Below are 19,168 nucleotides of genomic sequence, written 5' to 3' on the forward strand. Positions count from 1 at the left end.
AATACTCATAACACCATATATTTTTTCCATATACATTTTTTCTTCTGCATATACATTTTAACTTTTTCAATCTCACTAATCAAAAATTACTTCTTTCATTAATTTTTCAAGGCTCTGTCATGATTTTCCAATCTCATTATATTTAAAAGTATTCACTGGAGAAATGAAAAATAATATTAACATGACAAAAAGTAGCCTATTCATTGGATATTAAGAAACAGGAAGTCTAGCATGAATTATATAAAGAGAAGTGGATTATAATTTAACAAGCAAATTGATTTTTAAAATTTTTTGTATTAGCTTTCTTTTTCTTTAAATAACCTTCTTTCCAATACCTAGCACCTATTCTTCCAGGCCTTATCCCTCTGCCTATAAATTATCATCACCTGGCTATTAATGGGCTACAGTTTTAGGCCATTTATTTGACTAAATCAATTTCAAGTTTTTGTTCTTGCCAAGAATGTGCAGTCTTGGAAATCCAGAAAGAATATATGAAATCCGACCTCATTAACTGCAGTTCATTCTGATGCTTCAGTTTCAGTTCTTCTTCTAGTTGGTCCTTTTCTTGAGCCAGTCGCTGCCCTAGATTGGAAATCTCCTTTGCATAGTACTGCTCCATTTCTGATCTCTCTTTCTCTAATTTCCTCTCAAGCTCTTGGCTCTGGGTTGATTTTTGGATCTGATCTTTCAGGCCTTCAATCAGCTCTTGAGATTTCACATTCAGTTCTTCCAGATGAGCCTTCTGTTCTTCTAACTCACTGATTTCCACCTTGAAGCCTTGCTCGATGGCTTTTCTCTCCTTCTCAAAGTGCTTTTTCATGAGCTCGATTTCTCGTTCATAGTACTTTACCTGAAATAAATGACATCAGAAGATGTTCCTCTACTTTTCTTACAATGCCATTCTAAAAAACCAAAAGAGAGAAGCATACTCTTTAAAAAAAAAAAACCAAACTCTAAAATTTGTTGTTCAATAAAAGCATTAGAAATGAAAATAAAACTATCATCAATAACACAACTTTTTACAGGTGTGTGCACCTGTGCCACCCACATGGGGCAGAAGGCTTGGCAATTATTGAGAGAATCTGAAACTGTCCTGACAATTGGTATGGAAAATGAGGACTTATTCTTACCATCATGAAAGGCACCTAGAAATGTATTTGGAGCTAGAACAAAATTTAGAGGAGAGTTATATGGTTTATCTGGCCAGTGATGAATGCATTAACTTTAGGGTCAGTTTAAGGATAGCTTCAATTTTGAGTTTTGCTTTCATCTAATCTGGGAAACAAGAGCACAAGGAGCATAAGAGTAGCCTCCCTCTTCTAACTCTCCCTTACTTAGAGAATATAACATTGGATAATCAATTTTTAGTATTGTATCTCAGTGGGGGAAAAAGTTTTGAGCAAATAATACTATTAGGCTAACAAGATAAAAAAAAAAATAAGGTGCTATTTAACCTCTTCTTTCCCTCCATCTCTTGTCTCTCTCTCCCTTCTTTTCCTCTCTCCTTCTCTTTCCCACTTTTCTCTCTGTTTTTTCCCTCCACTTTCTCACTCACTTCTCTTTTTCAATATACACATTCATATATATGTATGTACATATACATATATATGAGATATGGTAAAATAGATATCTACATAGCTGCTTTATCTACACTCTAGACAATCTAGATATCTATATGGATACAGATATTCATATCTAGATATTTCATTGTTTAGTTGTTTTCTTCCTGACCTCATTTGGAGTTTTCTTGGCAAAGAAACTGGAGTGGTTTGCCATTTCCTTTTCCAGCTCATTCTACAGATGAGGTAACTGAGGCAGACAGTTAAGTGACTTGCCCAGGATCACACAACTAGTAAGTATCTGAAGCCACATTTGAACTCAGGAAGATGAGTGTTCCTGACTCCAGGCCCTGCACTCTATCTTCTATGCCACCTAGCTGCCCAAAAGATAAAGAATTAGATCTTTATTCCTATTTACCTCTATATTTACATGAGGGGAGCGGTGGGAGAGAGAATAAACACAGTAAGTGACAGCATGGCACCGTGAGGAGAGAGGTAGCCTCAGAGTCAAGAAGATTCTGGGTTCGAATCCTGCCTCTGTAGTAACATGCACCAGGCACTCCATCAAAAAGATGAAAAGAGCAGATGGTACTCATGACAGACTTCTATGGAAAGAATGTAACCAGTCAAATTGACATCTTCTGTTCATCATGATTCTTCTGAGTCAAGAGATGACCCCCAAGAGACAAACCTGCCAAGCTTAAAGCAAAGGGAAATGAAATCCAAGTCCTCGTCTTGGAGGACTTGCCAATAGCTGGATATGATCTACAGCAATAAATGATGCCATACATGTGCTTATAGCATGTCATAACCAGGCTTCATTGTTATCTACATTTCACAAAACCTTCCTCCTCACTCTCATGACTTATTGACTAGCAAGCCCTCCTGCAAAACTGCGTCAGAGATGACTCTGTGGCAAATGACAACATGGAAGCAACTGAGCGAGCAAAAATCTCTTTCTTTTGGCTAAAGCTCATTTTGTGGATGGTGACTTTCTTTTCCTCTCTTCCTTTACCTTGGTTTCCAGTTTGATCTTGAGATCTTGATAATGTTCTTTGAGTTGTTCTACCATTATCTCTGTTTCTATGCTCACTGGCACATGGTCATCTCCAATAAAAGTGATGCCTGCAAAGAAAACAGCATTTCATTTCACCCAGAAGAAATGGGTCCCATTCCAAATCCTTAGATTTGAAACTGAGATGTCAAATATTCATGTTTTCCACCTACTACCCTCACAAAAATGTACAAAAACATTACATGCGACATGATAGAATTCATTATAAAGCTGCCATTGGAGGACAAGAATGACACCCTGTACTACAGTGAGAGAAATAAGCTAAAATAGAATATTCCCAATTATTCTAATAACCAGAGCTTTCTGTTAACTGGGATTGGGTAATCCATGTGGCAATTATGACCTCAAAAACAGGAAGATCTGAAAGTATTTCTGAATCAGAGAAAGAAGGAACTAAATTCACTAATGAAGTGTATTTATTGTATTCTAAATATGGAATCTGGTTACCTTGCATAAGTAGGTATACAAGCACATGGTGAGGGGACATTTCCATTGTCCCTTCCCCAGAGGGGTTTACCCTCTAAGATTTAGAGTAGAGAGTTGCTTGGTGAATGTAATTTGTCTAGAATCACACAGCCAACAGATGTAAGACTTATTCTTTTTTCACTGTGTAATTCTATCTGCCACTATATTCATGTGCGTGTGTGTGTGTGTAAACAGAGTCAGTAGCACAGAGAGATATTGAGATTAAATAGCACCTTGTTTTTCTATTGATTCAGTTTTACTATCAATCAAGAATTTTCCTGTATATCTAGTAATACATTACTATTCGGTATGATCAGAAAATGGATTGCTCTGGTTAATTGACTACTGCTGTTTAGTAGTGTGTGTGTGTATGTACATGTGTTTATATATGCACATATACATATATATTAAGGTGTGCATATACATACACATATACATGCACACACCCTTGCCTTATTAACAGGGTGGACAGAGAGCTTGGATTGGAGTGGACAGAAAGTTAGCCTCAAAGTGAAGATCTGGATTCAATATGGTCTTTGACATATTGTGGTCATATGACTCTGGGCAAGTGTCATGTCTCAGGCAAATCTCTCCTTCCAGTCCATTGTTGATATCATCTGGCCCAACATTTTCTGATCTGGCCACTCCTTTACTTCAAAGATGCCTTAATGTCAACCAGAAAAAAGTCAGATAGATCTGATTGACATTAAAGGACTTACATAATCTGGCTCTACTTTACCTTTCCAGTCTTATCTCATATTATTTCCCTCCATACATTCTATATCACAGACAAATTAGCCTCTGTTTCCCCCTGCCCAAATGCCCCATGCTTTTTGGCGTTTGTGCCTCTGTTCCCTGGGTCTATAATATCCTTTTTCCTCATCTTCACTTTTGAACCCCAACTCAGATGTGACTTCTTCCACAAAGCTTTCAATGACTACTGGTGTCAGGGATGACCCTTTCCCCTTGGACCTCACATATTTTTTTGTTGTCTGCTTTTCTAATATACATATGCTGTTTCATTGTCTCTTATGGTTTCTTTAGAGAGTATCTGTATCTTTTTCTCATTAGCTTTGTAAGCACCATGAAGGAAAGATGTCAAATCAACAAGCACTTTTTAACTGTTTACTGTATGCCAGGTACTGTGCTAAGTGTTGTGGATACAAAAGAAAAGGCAAAAAACAAGTCCTGCTTTCAAGGACTTCACAGTCAAAAGGAAAGACTCTGCAGATAACTCTGTATAAACAAGATATATATGGGATAGGTCAGAGATAATCTCAGAGGGAAAACATCAGGATTGAGAAGAGTCAGGAAAGGCTTCTTGGAGAAGATGGGACTTTACATGAGACTTGAAGAAACCTAGAGAAGCCAGGAACTAGAGATAAGGAAAGTATTCCAGGCATGGGGGACAGTTAGCGAAAATGCCCAGAGTTGGAAGAGGGAATAGCAAGGACACCAGTGTTACAGTATCACAGAGTATATAGAAGGGAAGTTTTCCAGGAAGTCTGAAGGGGCTGTCATGAAGGCTTCAAATGCTAAAAAGAGATTTATATCTTATTCTGGAGGTAACAGAGATCCCCTGCAGCTGACTGAATAGGAAGGCAATATGGTCAGACCTGTACTTCAGGAAGATGAATTTGATAGCTAAGTGGAGGGTAGATTAAAGCAGGGAGATATTTGAGACAGAGAAACCAACTGGGCTATTACAATAGTCCCGGCATAAGGTGATGAGGACATGCACAAGGGTGGCAATAGTATCAGAGGAGAAAAGGAAATGTGTATAAGAGATGTCATGGAAACAAAGTTGACAGGACTTGGCTACAGATTAGGAATGGGGGATCAAAAAGAGTAAGGAGCCAAGAATTACACCTACATTGCAAGTCTGGGTCATTGGAGGATGGTACCCTCCATGGTATCAGGGAAGTCAGGAAGAGGGAAGGTTTTGAGGGGAAAGATACGAGTTTAGTTTGGGATATGAGTTTAACATGCCTATCAGACATCTGGTTTGAGATGTCCAATAGGTAGCTGGAGATTTGAGGTGACAGTTTAAAAGAAAGGTTAAGGTCTAAAAACCATTTATTTAGAGATGATAACTGAATCTATGAAGTGAAACAGAGGGAGAAGAGAAGAAGTCCCAGGACAAAGCCTTAGAGAGAACTCACAGTTAGTGGGTATAACCATTTTGAAGATCCAGCAAAGGAAACTTAAGAAAGAGCAGTCAGACAGATGGGATGAAAACCAGGGGAAAGCAAGGTTGAGAAAACCTAGAGAGAAGAGAGTATTAAGGAGAAGAGAGAGAAGGACAATGTCAAGTGCTCTGGAGAGGTCAAGAAAGATGAAGACTGAGAAAAGGCCATGAGATTTGGCAATTAAGATATAATCAATAACTTTGTAGAGAGCAGTTTTAGTTGAATGATGAGATTGGAAGCCAGACTGCAGAGTCAAGAAGAGACCGAAAGGAAAGGAAGTGGAGGTGCCAATTGTAGATGGTCTTCTCAAGGAATTTAGTCATAAAAGGGATGAGAGATACAGGACAACAGGTAGGGGGAACGGATGTATCAAGTCAGGGGTTTTTTGAAGATGCGCATGTTTGTAGGCAGTAGGGAAGCAGTCAGGGAGAGGCTGAAAATAAGTGAGAGAGGGGATAGAGAGAGGCCAATCTGCTGTAAAAGATAGGAATGGAATGGGGTCACTTGTATATGTAGAAGTTTTCCTTTGGCAAGGAGAAGGGCCATTTCTTCATTTGAAAAAGGGCTCTTATTTGCCAAAGATCCTTGTCTTATTTGAATTTTATTTCCCCCAGTGCACAGATGTGTGTTTTGCATACAATAGATGATGTTTATTGTTGAAATGGAAGGAAACAGTAAGACTTATCCAGTGGTACCCAGGCAAAGAAAAATTAGGGGACAGACATATAGAAAAAGGAAGACCTCTTGTTACCCTGGAAACTGGAAGATAGCATGCTGAAATCCTGTTTTGTATCCATTTCATGAGGCTGAGCAGAGGAAGATGTGAATCCCGTTCTGGTTTTCAGTTTAATGTATTTTATGTTTCTGTAAATGCCACCACTAATTATAATCCTTATTAGAGAAAGCCCTAAATGTGACTCTGCTAAATATTCTTACCATTTTTGCCTGTAGCAGACAGACTTCTCCTCATTTGAAGGGCCCAATTGATTCTCTGTATTGCTTCTAAAAAAGGGGAATGAAAGGAACAACAGAAAGAAAAGAAGGAGGTCTCATAGTTATTAAAAATAACGTTGGCTTTCTCAGTGAACAATGCAGTACTTAAAGTTGCCTACTAATGTCACAGCGCAGAGAGACTTATAAAGAAGTTTTATGAGTTAAGGACAACTGGATTTTATTCCTGGCTCTGGCAAAAAATCAGCTTCATATGTATGAGATGAGGTGGATAGCAATTTGTCTGAAAAAGATCTGAGAGTTTTAGGCCACTTGTGATCTCAGTATAAGTCAAGAATGTGGTAGGGAAGTCAAAAAAGCTAACATGATCTTAGGCTAAATTGGAAGATATAGTTTCCAGGAATAAGAAGGTGATAAGTGATATACTTTGCCCTGGTTAGACCACATAAGGAATACTTTGTTCAGTTCTAGATGCACAGTTTAGGAAGAACATGGATAAACTCATCCAGAGGAGAGTAAGGTTACTGTTTGTCCTTCATTTTTGAAGAGAACCAATGACATTACAAGGATGATGTCTTGACTTGCATGCAAATTGGATGGAACTAAGATGATGAACAGTCTCAAGCTATGCCATATGAAGACTGGCTGGAAGAACTGGGAATATTTAGCTTGGAAAAGCCTGGGGCTCCGGGTAGAAGGATGATCACTCTTTTCATAATGGAAGGACCATCTTCTGGAAGAGAGATTAAGATTTAAGCTATTTGGTCATGGTGGGTAGAAGCTGTTTTAAGGCAGACTTAGACTTGGCATAAGGAACAATTTCGTAATAATCGGAGCTATTTAAAAAGTAAAACTGGCTGTGTGGGAAGTTAGTGAGTTATCCTTCAAGGTCTTTGAGGAGGTCACGAAGGTCTTCAAGCAGGGGTTGGATGACCACTTTTTCAGATATATTGTAGGGAATTCTTATCTGAGCTCTTTTTGAACTAGATGGCTGGTGAGCTCTTTTCTAACTGAAATTCTGTGACTGATTTTTCTTCCTGTGGTTCTACAGCATAGCATTTTCAGGCTCCTTGACTTGACAAAACAGAGATTACAATGCCTTAGAAGGCAAGTTCACTGGGGGCAGTGGACTGGTTCATTCTCTTGTGCTTGCACACCCAGTGCTTAGACTAATATCAAGCACATAATCAGTACTTAATAAATATTTGATTGATTGACTTTCAAAAACTGAAATTTTCAAGGTCAACAGTGCTACTACTCATGCTTCCTGCTTAGATGTTTCATTGGCTCTTTTGGGTACAATTTTTGTATTAATTTAAACATATGGCTTAAAGGAAATCTGGAGAATCTGGGCATTTCAAGTAGGAACTCTTAGCCTACAGACTGAAATAAACCATTCCCACAGAAGTAGAAATCACTTACTCAGTAACAGACTTGTTCAGTGATGTAGTTAGGGCCCCACATCTGAACTGCCCTGAAAGAGTCTATGTAAAGTGCTTATTATTGGCGTGTATCCTGCACTGATGATGCAGGGATATGGGAAATACCGGCTGCCCTTTCTGCTCCATTAGCAAGGATCAGGTAACTGTTAATGCAGCTTAATGTCTCTGGGTAAAAGTAGTGAAGGAATGAAAATCAATCAAAAACCTTAAGAAATTGAAAAAACAAAAAAACTTGTGGGTAGGCTGTGCAGCTGTACTCCTTTCATCCCACTGTCTCTAGAGAAGGCATTATTAGAAGACTTCCCAAATCTCAACTGTGAGTTTCACAACTCACCAAGCATTTGGGACCACCAGATATGTAACATTTTACAAACGTAAGGATTAGCTCAAGTATTACATCATAGAGCAGGACGTTCCTCACCTTCTCCCCACCCCCAATTACTTCGTATTTATTTGTTTGTGTTGATGTCATATCTATTTGGTATCGATTTATCTCTGAGTGTTATTTACCTCCTGGATAGTGTAAGCTCCTTGAGGGAAAGGACAGCCTCATTTTGACCTCTGTGCTCCTCTTGTCAAGCACAGTGCTTAGCATGCAGTAAATAAATTAATTAATTGACAAAGGGAAAGAGTTGCTGCAGAGGCACAGCTGGAAAAGCTGGCATGATTTGGTTGCCTCTTCTCTCTTCTCCTTCACTATAACAAAAGCCTATGGTTCTTATTTAGTAAAGCATGTTCCCTAAGAATTTGTTGTTCAACCAAGGCATTTGCTCTGCTCTACAAATCCATAAAGGAACAAGGGTGTCTGAAGTACCCCAGAATTTTTCCAGTGTCATAAAGGATAATCTACCCTTTCTTCATTTTCCCACATGGAATGAAGTACCTGGGCACTTCTCTAGAGGGAGGGAGACATAATGTCTAAACAACACTGGATTCAGAGTTAGAAAATAAGAGTTTGGGGCCTGATTCTTTTAATTATTCACTATGTGGGGCAAGTCACTTCCTAATGTGTAAAATGAAAGTGCTTTCACCACCTGCTCCACAAAATTGTTCTAAAGGTCAAATGGGGTAATAAATGTAACAATGCTTCGCAATCTTAAAGCATAGCATAGATACAAATCACAGAATATGAAGGTTGGAAAGGATCTTAGATAGGGAGGGGACTTAGGTATCATCTAGTATAATGGTCTCATTTTAGAGATGAGCAAACTCATGCTCACACAGGTCAGGTGACTTGTTCAACTTCACATAGTATATGGAAGAGCTAATATTTGACTCTTGGACTTTTGACACCACGTCCAACCTCTTTCTACTCTACCATACTTCCTGGATGCCAAGAATTCTCTGAGATCTTGCCTGGCAACTTTTGGGGAGTTCTTGTAACTTTGTGTAGTAGGTAAGGATGCAAGAATGCATTCTAGGGCCCTGAGTATAGAAATTCTACTCCTTTTTTGAAAGGCATGAGGGTAGGGAAGAAAGAACCTTGGACTTGGAGTCAGAGGACACACAGGTTTGAATCTCACATGCAACAATGTTCCAAGTCCCATAATTCTCTTATTTGGAAAATGAGGATAATAACGCTGACCACACAACATTGCTGTGAGGTTCCAATGACACAATAATGTATGAAAAGTGCTTTACAAACCTTAAGAAGGCTATAAAAATGTTAGTTATTCTTAGTAGTCTTGGAACTTGTGCAAGAACCTGTATTAATACTAACCTTCACACAGCCTTTGCTGTGGCCTAAGTCTGTTATGCACATACCCCCAGCTCAAGAGCACAGATCTTTCCCGACACCCTAACACTGCTTACATGGGCCAATGGTAGCTGCCAACAATAGGCCTTCTTCCTAGGAGAAAGTAGCACCCAAGCCAAAGAGCTTTGCGTTCTTTTCTTCAGGTTATTCCTAGGAATTTTTTTAGTCCTATTTTTCCCTCTTTGAAAATATTCTCTAAAATAGGGATTGAGACTATTCTGGGGGACATAGTCATTGTGGGAATTTGTTTCACTTGACTATATAAATTTGTAATAGGGATTTTACTTTTCTTGCCCTCTCAAATTGGTGGACCAGGGGAGATAGGGGGGAGAAAAGGAGGATCTTTGAAATTTGCTTTAATTTAATACATATGTATATATGTATATTATATATATATATATATGGAGAGAGAGAATATATACATATTTATACACATATACACACATGTATATGATTTATATTATGCACACACATGTATGTATGTATGTATACACATACACACACAGACCTGTCTCCCCCGGTCACCAAGAGTTAGTCAAAAGCATTTTTTTAAGCAGCTTCTATGTGCCAGGCACTGTGCTAATAGTTGAGGATACGCAAGGCAAAAGAGAGTCTCTCCTTTCACAGAGCTCCCAGTCTAATAGGAAAGACAACACACAACACACACACAGAATCCAACTTTTACACAAACAAGATATATACAAAATAGAAGCAGTAGCATAGTATAGTAGAAACAACACAAATTTAAAGGCAGAAGATCTGAGTTCGAATCTAACATCTGCTATTTACCACCTATGTGGCTTTAGGCAATGGATTCCTTTCCTCAATGACTGGTTTTAGACCCTCCTGGCTTATAGTGAACATTAATAGTAACAGTTTCTCTTCCAAAAAACAACCCTGAGGCTCCTGCCCCTCTCAGAATGATTGATCTATTTATTTTTCTTTTCAATTAACTGACTGCCTTTTAAAGAGGCCTATTCACTAAATAGGAATTATCTTACTTTACCTGAGTACCTGAAAAGTCCTTAGCCTAAAAGGCCAAGGACTCCCATTGCACCCTGGACCGTTTCCAGTCATCCTGATGAATATCTACTCACTGGATCCAGAAGGCTCAGAAGAAGTGAGGCTGGTGACCTGCACAGCCCTCCCTCACTCAAAACAAAGTGCCAATCATGTCATCATTTCTCTGATGTCACGGTCCTCTTCGAAAACAAAGGACAAACACAACAAATCCTTTCCTATGCCTTTTTCTCTTCACCTAAAACATTGTCTCTAAATCTCACAATGCTTTCCATCCACACAAACATCTTTCATTTCCTTTGACCACTGTTTTACAGATGCCCTTCAGTCTCAGGTTGCTGAGGCCTTTTTCTTAGCACAAAAGTATAGTGGGAAGAACCAAACATGACTTTACATTAATTTAAGTTCAGGACCATCCACCCTCAGTGAATCAAGGAGGAGGCCTCGCTCATCTGCACAGGAGAAAAAATGCTCTAAGGGTGTTTGTTTCCAAACCTATTTTCTATAATTTTGAGTGTTTTACCTTCTTGATCATCAGCATGGAGAATGTATCCATCTGACAAGCTGTCCTTCTCTGGACTCCGTGAATGATGGTGTTTGCTGTCATGCAGCTGGGAGCGCAGGCCTTCCAACTCTGTTTGCAGCTCATCATTCCTGTCACTTAGGTCCTGTAAGGGGCACAGCCAGACAAGCTCAGAACAACTTTCAGTAGTCACCTCACAGACTTAGACTCTTGGGAAATTACACCAGATATAAAAGAGTCACAGGAAATTAGACTAAGGAAATTTGCAGTCAAGGACGCACTGTGCAGTTCATGTTCCCTATGTTTTTTTTATCTCTCAGGTGTTCTACAGATAGTAACCTGTAGCATCAGCCAGAGAAGCTTCTAACTAGATTTTAAGTTCCAAGAGGAACAGTAATCTCTTTGAGATCAGGGGTCAAAACTTCAATTTTCTTAGTATCTTTCTCATGGTACCAACAATAATATGGACCAGACAACAGGTAGGGAGTAATACACTTAATTGATTAATTTACCTATGTAACAAGAAAGAAAGAAATGAAATTTAAAGATCTGACAGCTTTTGAAATTGCAGGTGCTCTGATCTATGTATCAAGTTGTAATCAGAATTGAAATCTTCAACAGTGATGCTTAAATTTTTCCCCAGTTGTGAACTGGTAGTAAATATTTCAGTAGTCTTAAACAAAACGGTACCAGTTTTCCCCCCATTATCCAACATCACAAGCAAAAATGATTATGACGATAACACATACAAACATTTATAAGGATTCAAAAATAATAAGTCTCAGGGACAACAGCCTTTTCAAATACAAAGTCGTTAAAAGATACACCTAGGCTGCAATGGAGGCACAGAGAAAAAGATAACTGTAGTAATCAGTTACAGTAAACATGTGCCCTCTCTGTTAGGCTAGCTAGCAGAATCAGGTTTCAAAAACACAAGTACAGAGATGGTTAAGGAATAAAGCAATAACAACGGAATCCTAGAGAAACAGAAAGAAATCAGAGTTTGTGGATGACCTATAAGAGCACTGAATTAAAAATTAAAAATTTTTTTAAAATTATGCTTTCTCTCCAAGTGGCCCAATGGATCTCTTATTTTGTACTGAATACAAGCTACAGACATAGGTAAATCCAGTCAAAATTCAAGAGGAAGGAAAAGCTTTCCAGACTTGACTTGAGTTTGCCCCCACTTCTAAGAGCTCTCTCAAGTAGGCTAGCAGGAAACTAAAATTCTGGGACAATTTTCCTCCTCACCTTCTAACCACACTTGCATTTGGAAGCTTGGAATTTGAGGAAAGCTGCCATAAGTTTGTAAGATACTACAGAGATGGGCTTTAATAGTAACCAAGCCTACAGATAATTTCCCTATATATCAGCTTGTAGGCAAGTACTCATTCTTATTTTCATTATTGAGAGCACTATTAAAGTTTGCTGAACTGAATATGTCGGACACAATGGTGACATGTAAATTCCTTGAGGGGAAGAATGATCTTGCTTAGGCTGGGGAATTCCTCAGACTTGGGATCTTAAAATCCTTCCAAAGACTATTTCTTCTACCTAGGTCTCTGACTAAAGTACAACAAATGCAGAGGCTAGGCTACAAGGTAAAAAGTTTAACTATCAGCTGATGAGTCATTGGGTGACTAACAACTCTACAGACCAGAGAGAGATAACACGTGTATAGGCTTTTACACTGTTTTACTGAAAAAGGAGTTTATCAGGTGAGGCTGCTCAGGAACTTTCCTTATTTTGGCTAAGAGGGACAGGTGATGGGGTGGGGAGGGTGAGAGAAAGAGAGGGAAGGGTGGAGGGGAGGGAAAGGAGGAGGGGGGAGGGAGAAAGGGAAAGGGGAGGGAGAGGGGGAGGGAGAAAGGGAAAGGGGAGGGAGAGGAGGAGGGAGAAAGGGAAAGGGGAGGGAGAGGGGGAAGGGAGGGGAGAGAGAGGGAGAGGAAGAAGGGGAGGGAGAGGGCGGGTTGACTTTGAAGTAACCTAGAAGGATGTCCAATATCTGTTCTGTTCCAGTAGTTAATCTCCTCAGAATATCTGGGTGAGAAGCAATCACAGAGATTTGGTCTTTATTTACACAACCCTGCAGGCTATATTTCTCTGACCTCTAAAACTACTATTTCAAGAAGCTGTTCCCCAAACCCACAGCACACAGGCTTTGTACATTTCCTCCACACTTTCGTATATTTGTATGCCCAGCCCTTTGTGCAGTGCTCGATGGGGTACAGTGGAAACCCCTTTGTACTCTCCTTGAATCTTCCCACTTGATTTGGTGTTCTCCTGAGGCTATAATCCCCACAACTGGCCTTTGATTATTGCTATGCACAGTTCTCAGTTACCCTAAACCTAGCCTAGGCCTTCCTTATCTGTTGTCCCCAGATTGCCTTTGGCTATTTCCCACCCTGGATCCCATCTAAACCCCATTCTCTTGTTCCTGGTCTCAGATTTCTAGGCACCCCAGCCTACTGGCCCCTCTCATCAAGATCCTCCCTAGACCCCTCTTCTAGTCACCCAGACTACTTGACTAACCCTAGATCCCATCCACAGTCTTTATAGAAGATCCATCTTGTTTCCATGAAAGTGTTCATCTTCAATCTGGCCTGCTTGCATTAGCAATACAAAAGCTCAGATTCCTTCAGAGTCTAGCCAATGCTGAGATTCCTTAAAAGTCTGGTCAATATGGTGGATCTTTAATAAACTTTGTTTTTCTTTGGTTGAAAGAAGGCTTGGGTCTAATTCATTCAGGTAGGACCTGCTTGTTATTTCAGTGTCTCTGCATCCCTAAATCTCAAAACATTTTTAGTATATACTAAGTGCTTAATAAAGGCTTTTTTCCTTCATTCATTCTGGGTGTCCTATGGAAACTTTTTTTCTGTACCAGGTTGTTCATTCTTCCTTCTCTCAGAAGACCAATGACATCGTGAGGGTGATATCTTGAGTTGCCTGTGAACTGGACCAGGAAAGTTTAATTGGTGGGTACCAAAAATTGTCCCTGAGAGCTACAAGTGAACCAGCTGGATGGTCCTGGATTTAAAGAGTCCTGACTTCTCTTCCTGTTTTTATTTTATAACTGCAGTGCAAGGCAAACCTATTAAGAAAGAGATAAAGGGATCCAAAACAAAAGGAAAATAAACCAGTTCCTAGGGAGAATTCTGAAATACTTCAGGGCTGGCAGCTGAAAGAAAATGAAATAGCCTTCTAGACTGGGCTACAGGTTTTGCTGAGAGACATCAGACTCTTTGTCTAGTACAGTAGGCTAAATCTACACAGATTAAATCTACAAAAGTGAAAGTAAAAGGTCAGGTCTGAAGTTCAGTGACTGGCAATCTCAAAGCATAATTAGCTTAATCATCCTATTCTCTCCTCTGCAAAACTTTTTGTAGAATTTAAGTGGGAAAAGAAGAAAAGAAAAACCTAAACCAAAACTTGATAATAAGAAAGTTTATAACAAGAAAAAAATCAACAATGAGAAAAAAGTAACAATAGTTTAAAACTCTGAAAGGACAAAATGTGCATAACTGATAGCTCAAGTGTCTGTTCTCTCTTCCCCTCTGGTTATGATCCTCCTATCTGGCAGATTAGTTTAAACTATTCCATCAACTGGATATTGAGCAAGTGTTCTTAATCTGAGGTCTACGAACTTTAAAAACGAAAAACTATTTCAAAATAATTGGTTTTTGATGAAAAATACTATCCATTCCCAAATAAAGAACTGATGGTGTCTGAATACAGATTGAAGCATACTTCTTTTACGTTTTTTCTTGAGTTTTTTTTTCTGTTTTCTTTCACAACATGGCTGTTACGGATATGTTTTGCATGACTACACAAGCCTATATTGAATTGCTTGCCTTCTCAATGGGGGTGGGATGGGAGGGAGGGAGAGAATTTGGAAGTCAAAAAGTTTTTTTTTAAATTAATTTATTTATTTTCAGTTTTCTACAATAACTTCCGTAAGTTTAAAATTTTCTCCCCCTCCTTCCCACCTCCCTCCCCACGAGGGCATGCAATCTTATATGGGTTCTACACATACATTCTGATTAAACACATTTTTCATGTTAGTCATGTTCCATAGATGAATTAAAACAAATGGGAGATACCATTAGAAAAACCAAATCAAAACAAAACACAAGAGAAAACAGACTGCTTCATTCTGCGTGGAACTCAAAGTTTTAAAAACAAATGTTAAAAATTGTTTTTACATGTACCTGAGGAAAAATTAAATGCTAAATAAATTCAAAAAATTTTTAATTGGTTTTCTTTGTAATCTTCCATATTACATTTTACAAATTTAAACACTTTATTCTGAGAAGGGATTCATATGTTTCACCAAATTTCCAAAAAGTTCATCACACACACACATACACACATACACACACACACAGAGTTTAAAAAGTTGGACTACTAGGCTATCCATTTAGTATAATTCTCAGAAGACAAATACAAACATTCCACAGAAAAAATACTTATGCACACATGCCCAGGGTGTATGGGGGTTATACTGCTTGAACAAGCCACCATGCAGAGATGAAAGGGGAGAACACCAAAGCATTTTTTCTCATGCACACACTTCAGAATGAAGCAAGGGCTCACCTTTACCCTCTAGTATTTCCAAAAATAAGCAGCAACAGCACCAAAGGGTTTTTTTGTTTGTTTTTAGATCAGAAGGGGAAAAATAAGAAGCAGAATGTTGATAATACTTTATTAATAGAGCCTTTAAAAGATGCAAACCAGACTAAAACAATATCAGTTATTTGTGACCCCTGAATTTATAATTTACTTATTTTTCCAATATCAAGTATTCTTTCTCCCAGTACAATAAACAAATCATGTAAAATTATGGTATTCACAGGTATATTTAACAATTATAACATCAACAGAAATATCCACAGGATGAGGTTATAGTTAATCTACATCAAAGCCAGATGAGAATAGATAGATATGAAGGGGAACCAGAAGCAAGCAACTATCACTGCTGAGTTAAAGGAGAAAAAAACACGGACGAAGGAATTATGTGCACAGTAGAAGACTGCACTTGGAGGTAGTCAGGTAACTTAACCACACATCTGGAGTTAGCTGTATTTTAAGATGGTTAATTTTAACCACAGCTATGCCACCTTTAAGGTACTAGATCTGTTCCCAACAAACTAGGGTAAATCAGATTTCAATAAACTGAATCATATTTTAAATTTCCTAAAGGACTTTGATTGTTAGAGGAACTTTATGGTGAATTTTTAGTAAAGAAAAAAGGCTATTAATATTAATAATCACCCCACTACACTTGTTTAATGAGCAACTAGGTGGCACAGTAGACAAAGTGCCCAGCCTGGAGTCAGGAAGATTCATCTTCCTGAGTTTAAATCTGGATTCAGATACTTATTAGCTATGTGACCCTAGACAAGTCACTTAAACCTGTTTGCCTCAGTTTCTTCATCTGTAAAATGAACTGGAGAAGGAAATGGCAAACTTCCAGCATTTTTGCCAAGAAAACCCCAAATGGGATCACAAAGATTCAGACATGATTCTGTTTGAATAATAACACATTTATTTAAAACATATCAACTTTTGTATATGGGATTTTTCTAAAGAGATATTTCTGTATTATCCATATAATACAACTAGATTGAGGAAGGAAGGAAGGAAGGAAGGAAGGAAGGAAGGAAGGAAGGAAGGAAGGAAGGAAGGAAGGAAGGGAGGAAGGAAGGAAGGGAGGAAGGAAGGAAGGAAGGAAGTAAACAGTAGCACTTAACACAGTACCTGGCACATAGTAGGAACTTAATAAATGTTTGACAGACTGACATTAGCTATTTAGTGGCAAGGTTACATTAAATTGAACTGAAATTGATACAATTTGCCATATTCTGGCAATATAGCAGTCATTGGTGATCTTTTTTGTTGTTACTGTATACTCTCATTGTGCTGAAATCAGGCAAAAGAAAGAAGAAGAAATGAGATGCCAGTGGAGAAGTAGCCTGCTAATATACCGCTGATATGGTGCTGTGAACTGGTTCAACCATTCAGGAAAACAATTTAGAATTATGCTTTAAAAAATGTGGCTAAAATGTCTGTGTCTTTTGATCCAAGGATCACACCATTAGACATAAAACCGACAAAGGTTAAAGACAGAAAGATTCCATCTATACCAAAATAGTCAAAGGAAAATCTTTGGCACTATCAGAGAATTGGAAACAGAGTGGGGGTCCCTTGACTAGGGAATGGATTACTAAATTATGGCACATGAAGATAACGGAATATTATTGTACCATAAAAAACAATGAATACTATGAATTGTGAGAACTTTTATATGAACTGACACAAAGTCAATTAAGCAGGGGCAAGAAAATAATATACACAACGAGTACAACAATGTAAAAAAAGAAAGAATAACTGATGTCCCGGGTTGGCCCCAAGACAAGAGAATACATCTCCCTCTTTGCATTCCAATAGTAGAGAAATATGGATATGGAATACTGTACATGCTGCTAGGTGTGGCGGGCATGTTTATTGTTTTTGTTGAATTTTTTAAAAAATTAATCTTTGTCACAAGGAAAGGCTCACTGGCTAAGAAGGAAGGGAGGAACATATTCAGAAATGAAAGTGATATAAAAACAAAATGAATCTATTTTTAAAATGAAAAATAAACAGTAAAAAGGAAGAAGAGCAGTGGTGGAACAATTCAATGCCACAAATTCATAGCATTTTAAACTTAAAAAGGGGACTATAAAGGTCATCTTGTGGTCATCTTGTCTAAACCCATTCATTTATAGATGAGAAAACAGGTCTGAGGAATATGAGGTTAACTGGTTAAATCTTGGGACTAGATCCCAGATCCCCTAGCTCCTAATTGCAAGCATGTTATACTCCACCATTCTGTATCTCAGGAAAGGAAATGATCATGTCAGCCAACCTCCTGTTTTGTCCCAGAGGATTTTGTCCTTGTCATATTTGGTGTCAAATGGTAGGCAGTGGAATATACAGAGAACAGAATTTCAGTTGTAGAATCAGTATAATCTGGCACAAAAATGGCTACCAGTAGCCATTTCTCGGTCAGTCTTCGTTCAGCTATATCTAATGAATCCAGTGGCATATAACTGTTGACAGTTTTTACTTTGCTTTGTGCATTCTCTCTTCCAAAAGCATTTCTCTAAATTTTTAACCTTATTATGCGCGCTGAAATATCCACCAGGCCTCTTTCTGAGGAGGGAGTGTTCATCTTTCTATAACTGTTTCTGTAGCTGATTCCAGGTGCTACCTACCTGCAAAATCTGTAGTTCCTTCATTTAACATTAATGGCTAACAAAAACATAAATGGTTCTATAATCATTATATTACACACAAATTCTCTTTTTTGATCCAACTATTGAACTTTCAACTGTATACATCAGACATCCAGAAATTTTCTATATCCTCTTTCTCTGAGGGCTCTCATTTTCTAATTTTGTTTTTGCTTCTCAAACCATTTTTTGATAGGTATGTAATTGTTGTTTCTTTCCTTGCTTTTTCTCCCTTGTATCAACTTGACCTTTTGACTTTTAGTTGTAGATCAAAGATCTTGAAAATTTCTGAAAATTCTTTTATTTTCTAGATTCTATTCCATAGGTTTCTTTTTCATTATTTTAAAATGGTGCATATGGTGTTCAAATTCACTATTCTGCGGTGGTGGTGGTGGTGTTTTTCGATTGTGTCCAATTCTTTGTGATCCCATTTAAGGTTTTCTTGGCAAAGATATTAGAGTGGTTGCCATTTCCTTCTTCAGCTCATTTTACAGATAAGGAAACTGAGGCAAACAGAGTTAAGTGATTTTCCTAGGGTCACATTTGGACTCAGGCCTTCCTGACTCCAAGGCCCAGCTCTCTATCTACCATACCACTTAGCTGCCTACTACTTTGTGGGCTAGACACTGATTTAATCTTCCGAAGTCTTTCTCTAGAGCTTCAATAGTTTTCCTAAGCTGCTGGTATTTATAGCCGGTCCTAAGCATAATTCCCAGATAGCACCACCTTGCCTTTTTTTTTTTTTTTTGGAGACTACTGGGGTTAAGTGACTTGTCCAGGCTCATACAGCTAATAAGTGTCTGAGGTCAGATTTAAACTGGAGCGCTCCTAACTTCAAGGCCAGTGCTCTATCTACTGTGCCACCAAGCTGCCCTTACCTTTCATCTTAAGTTCTTTAACACTGCAATGACCAC

General features: G+C 38.4%; 1 protein-coding gene across 7 annotated transcripts in view; it reads right to left on the reverse strand.

The window, feature by feature from the left end:
- NINL (ninein like) overlaps window positions 1–19,168 on the reverse strand; it is a 174,726-nt gene that overhangs the window by 35,278 nt on the left and 120,280 nt on the right. For 4 of the 7 annotated variants that reach the window (XM_072634651.1, XM_072634653.1, XM_072634649.1 and 1 more), the window contains 4 exons: window positions 10,981–11,125; window positions 6,225–6,290; window positions 2,575–2,684; window positions 504–850 (listed from right to left, as the gene is read on the reverse strand). In XM_072634651.1, coding sequence (XP_072490752.1) covers window positions 504–850; window positions 2,575–2,684; window positions 6,225–6,290; window positions 10,981–11,125 — 668 coding nt within the window. The remainder of the gene's footprint in view (window positions 1–503; window positions 851–2,574; window positions 2,685–6,224; window positions 6,291–10,980; window positions 11,126–19,168) is intronic. The other 3 variants (XM_072634652.1, XM_072634654.1, XM_072634650.1) reach the window with 1 other exon arrangement.

The sequence above is a fragment of the Notamacropus eugenii genome, chromosome 1 (genome assembly GCF_028372415.1).
Source record: "Notamacropus eugenii isolate mMacEug1 chromosome 1, mMacEug1.pri_v2, whole genome shotgun sequence".
NCBI classification, from domain to species: domain Eukaryota; kingdom Metazoa; phylum Chordata; class Mammalia; order Diprotodontia; family Macropodidae; genus Notamacropus; species Notamacropus eugenii.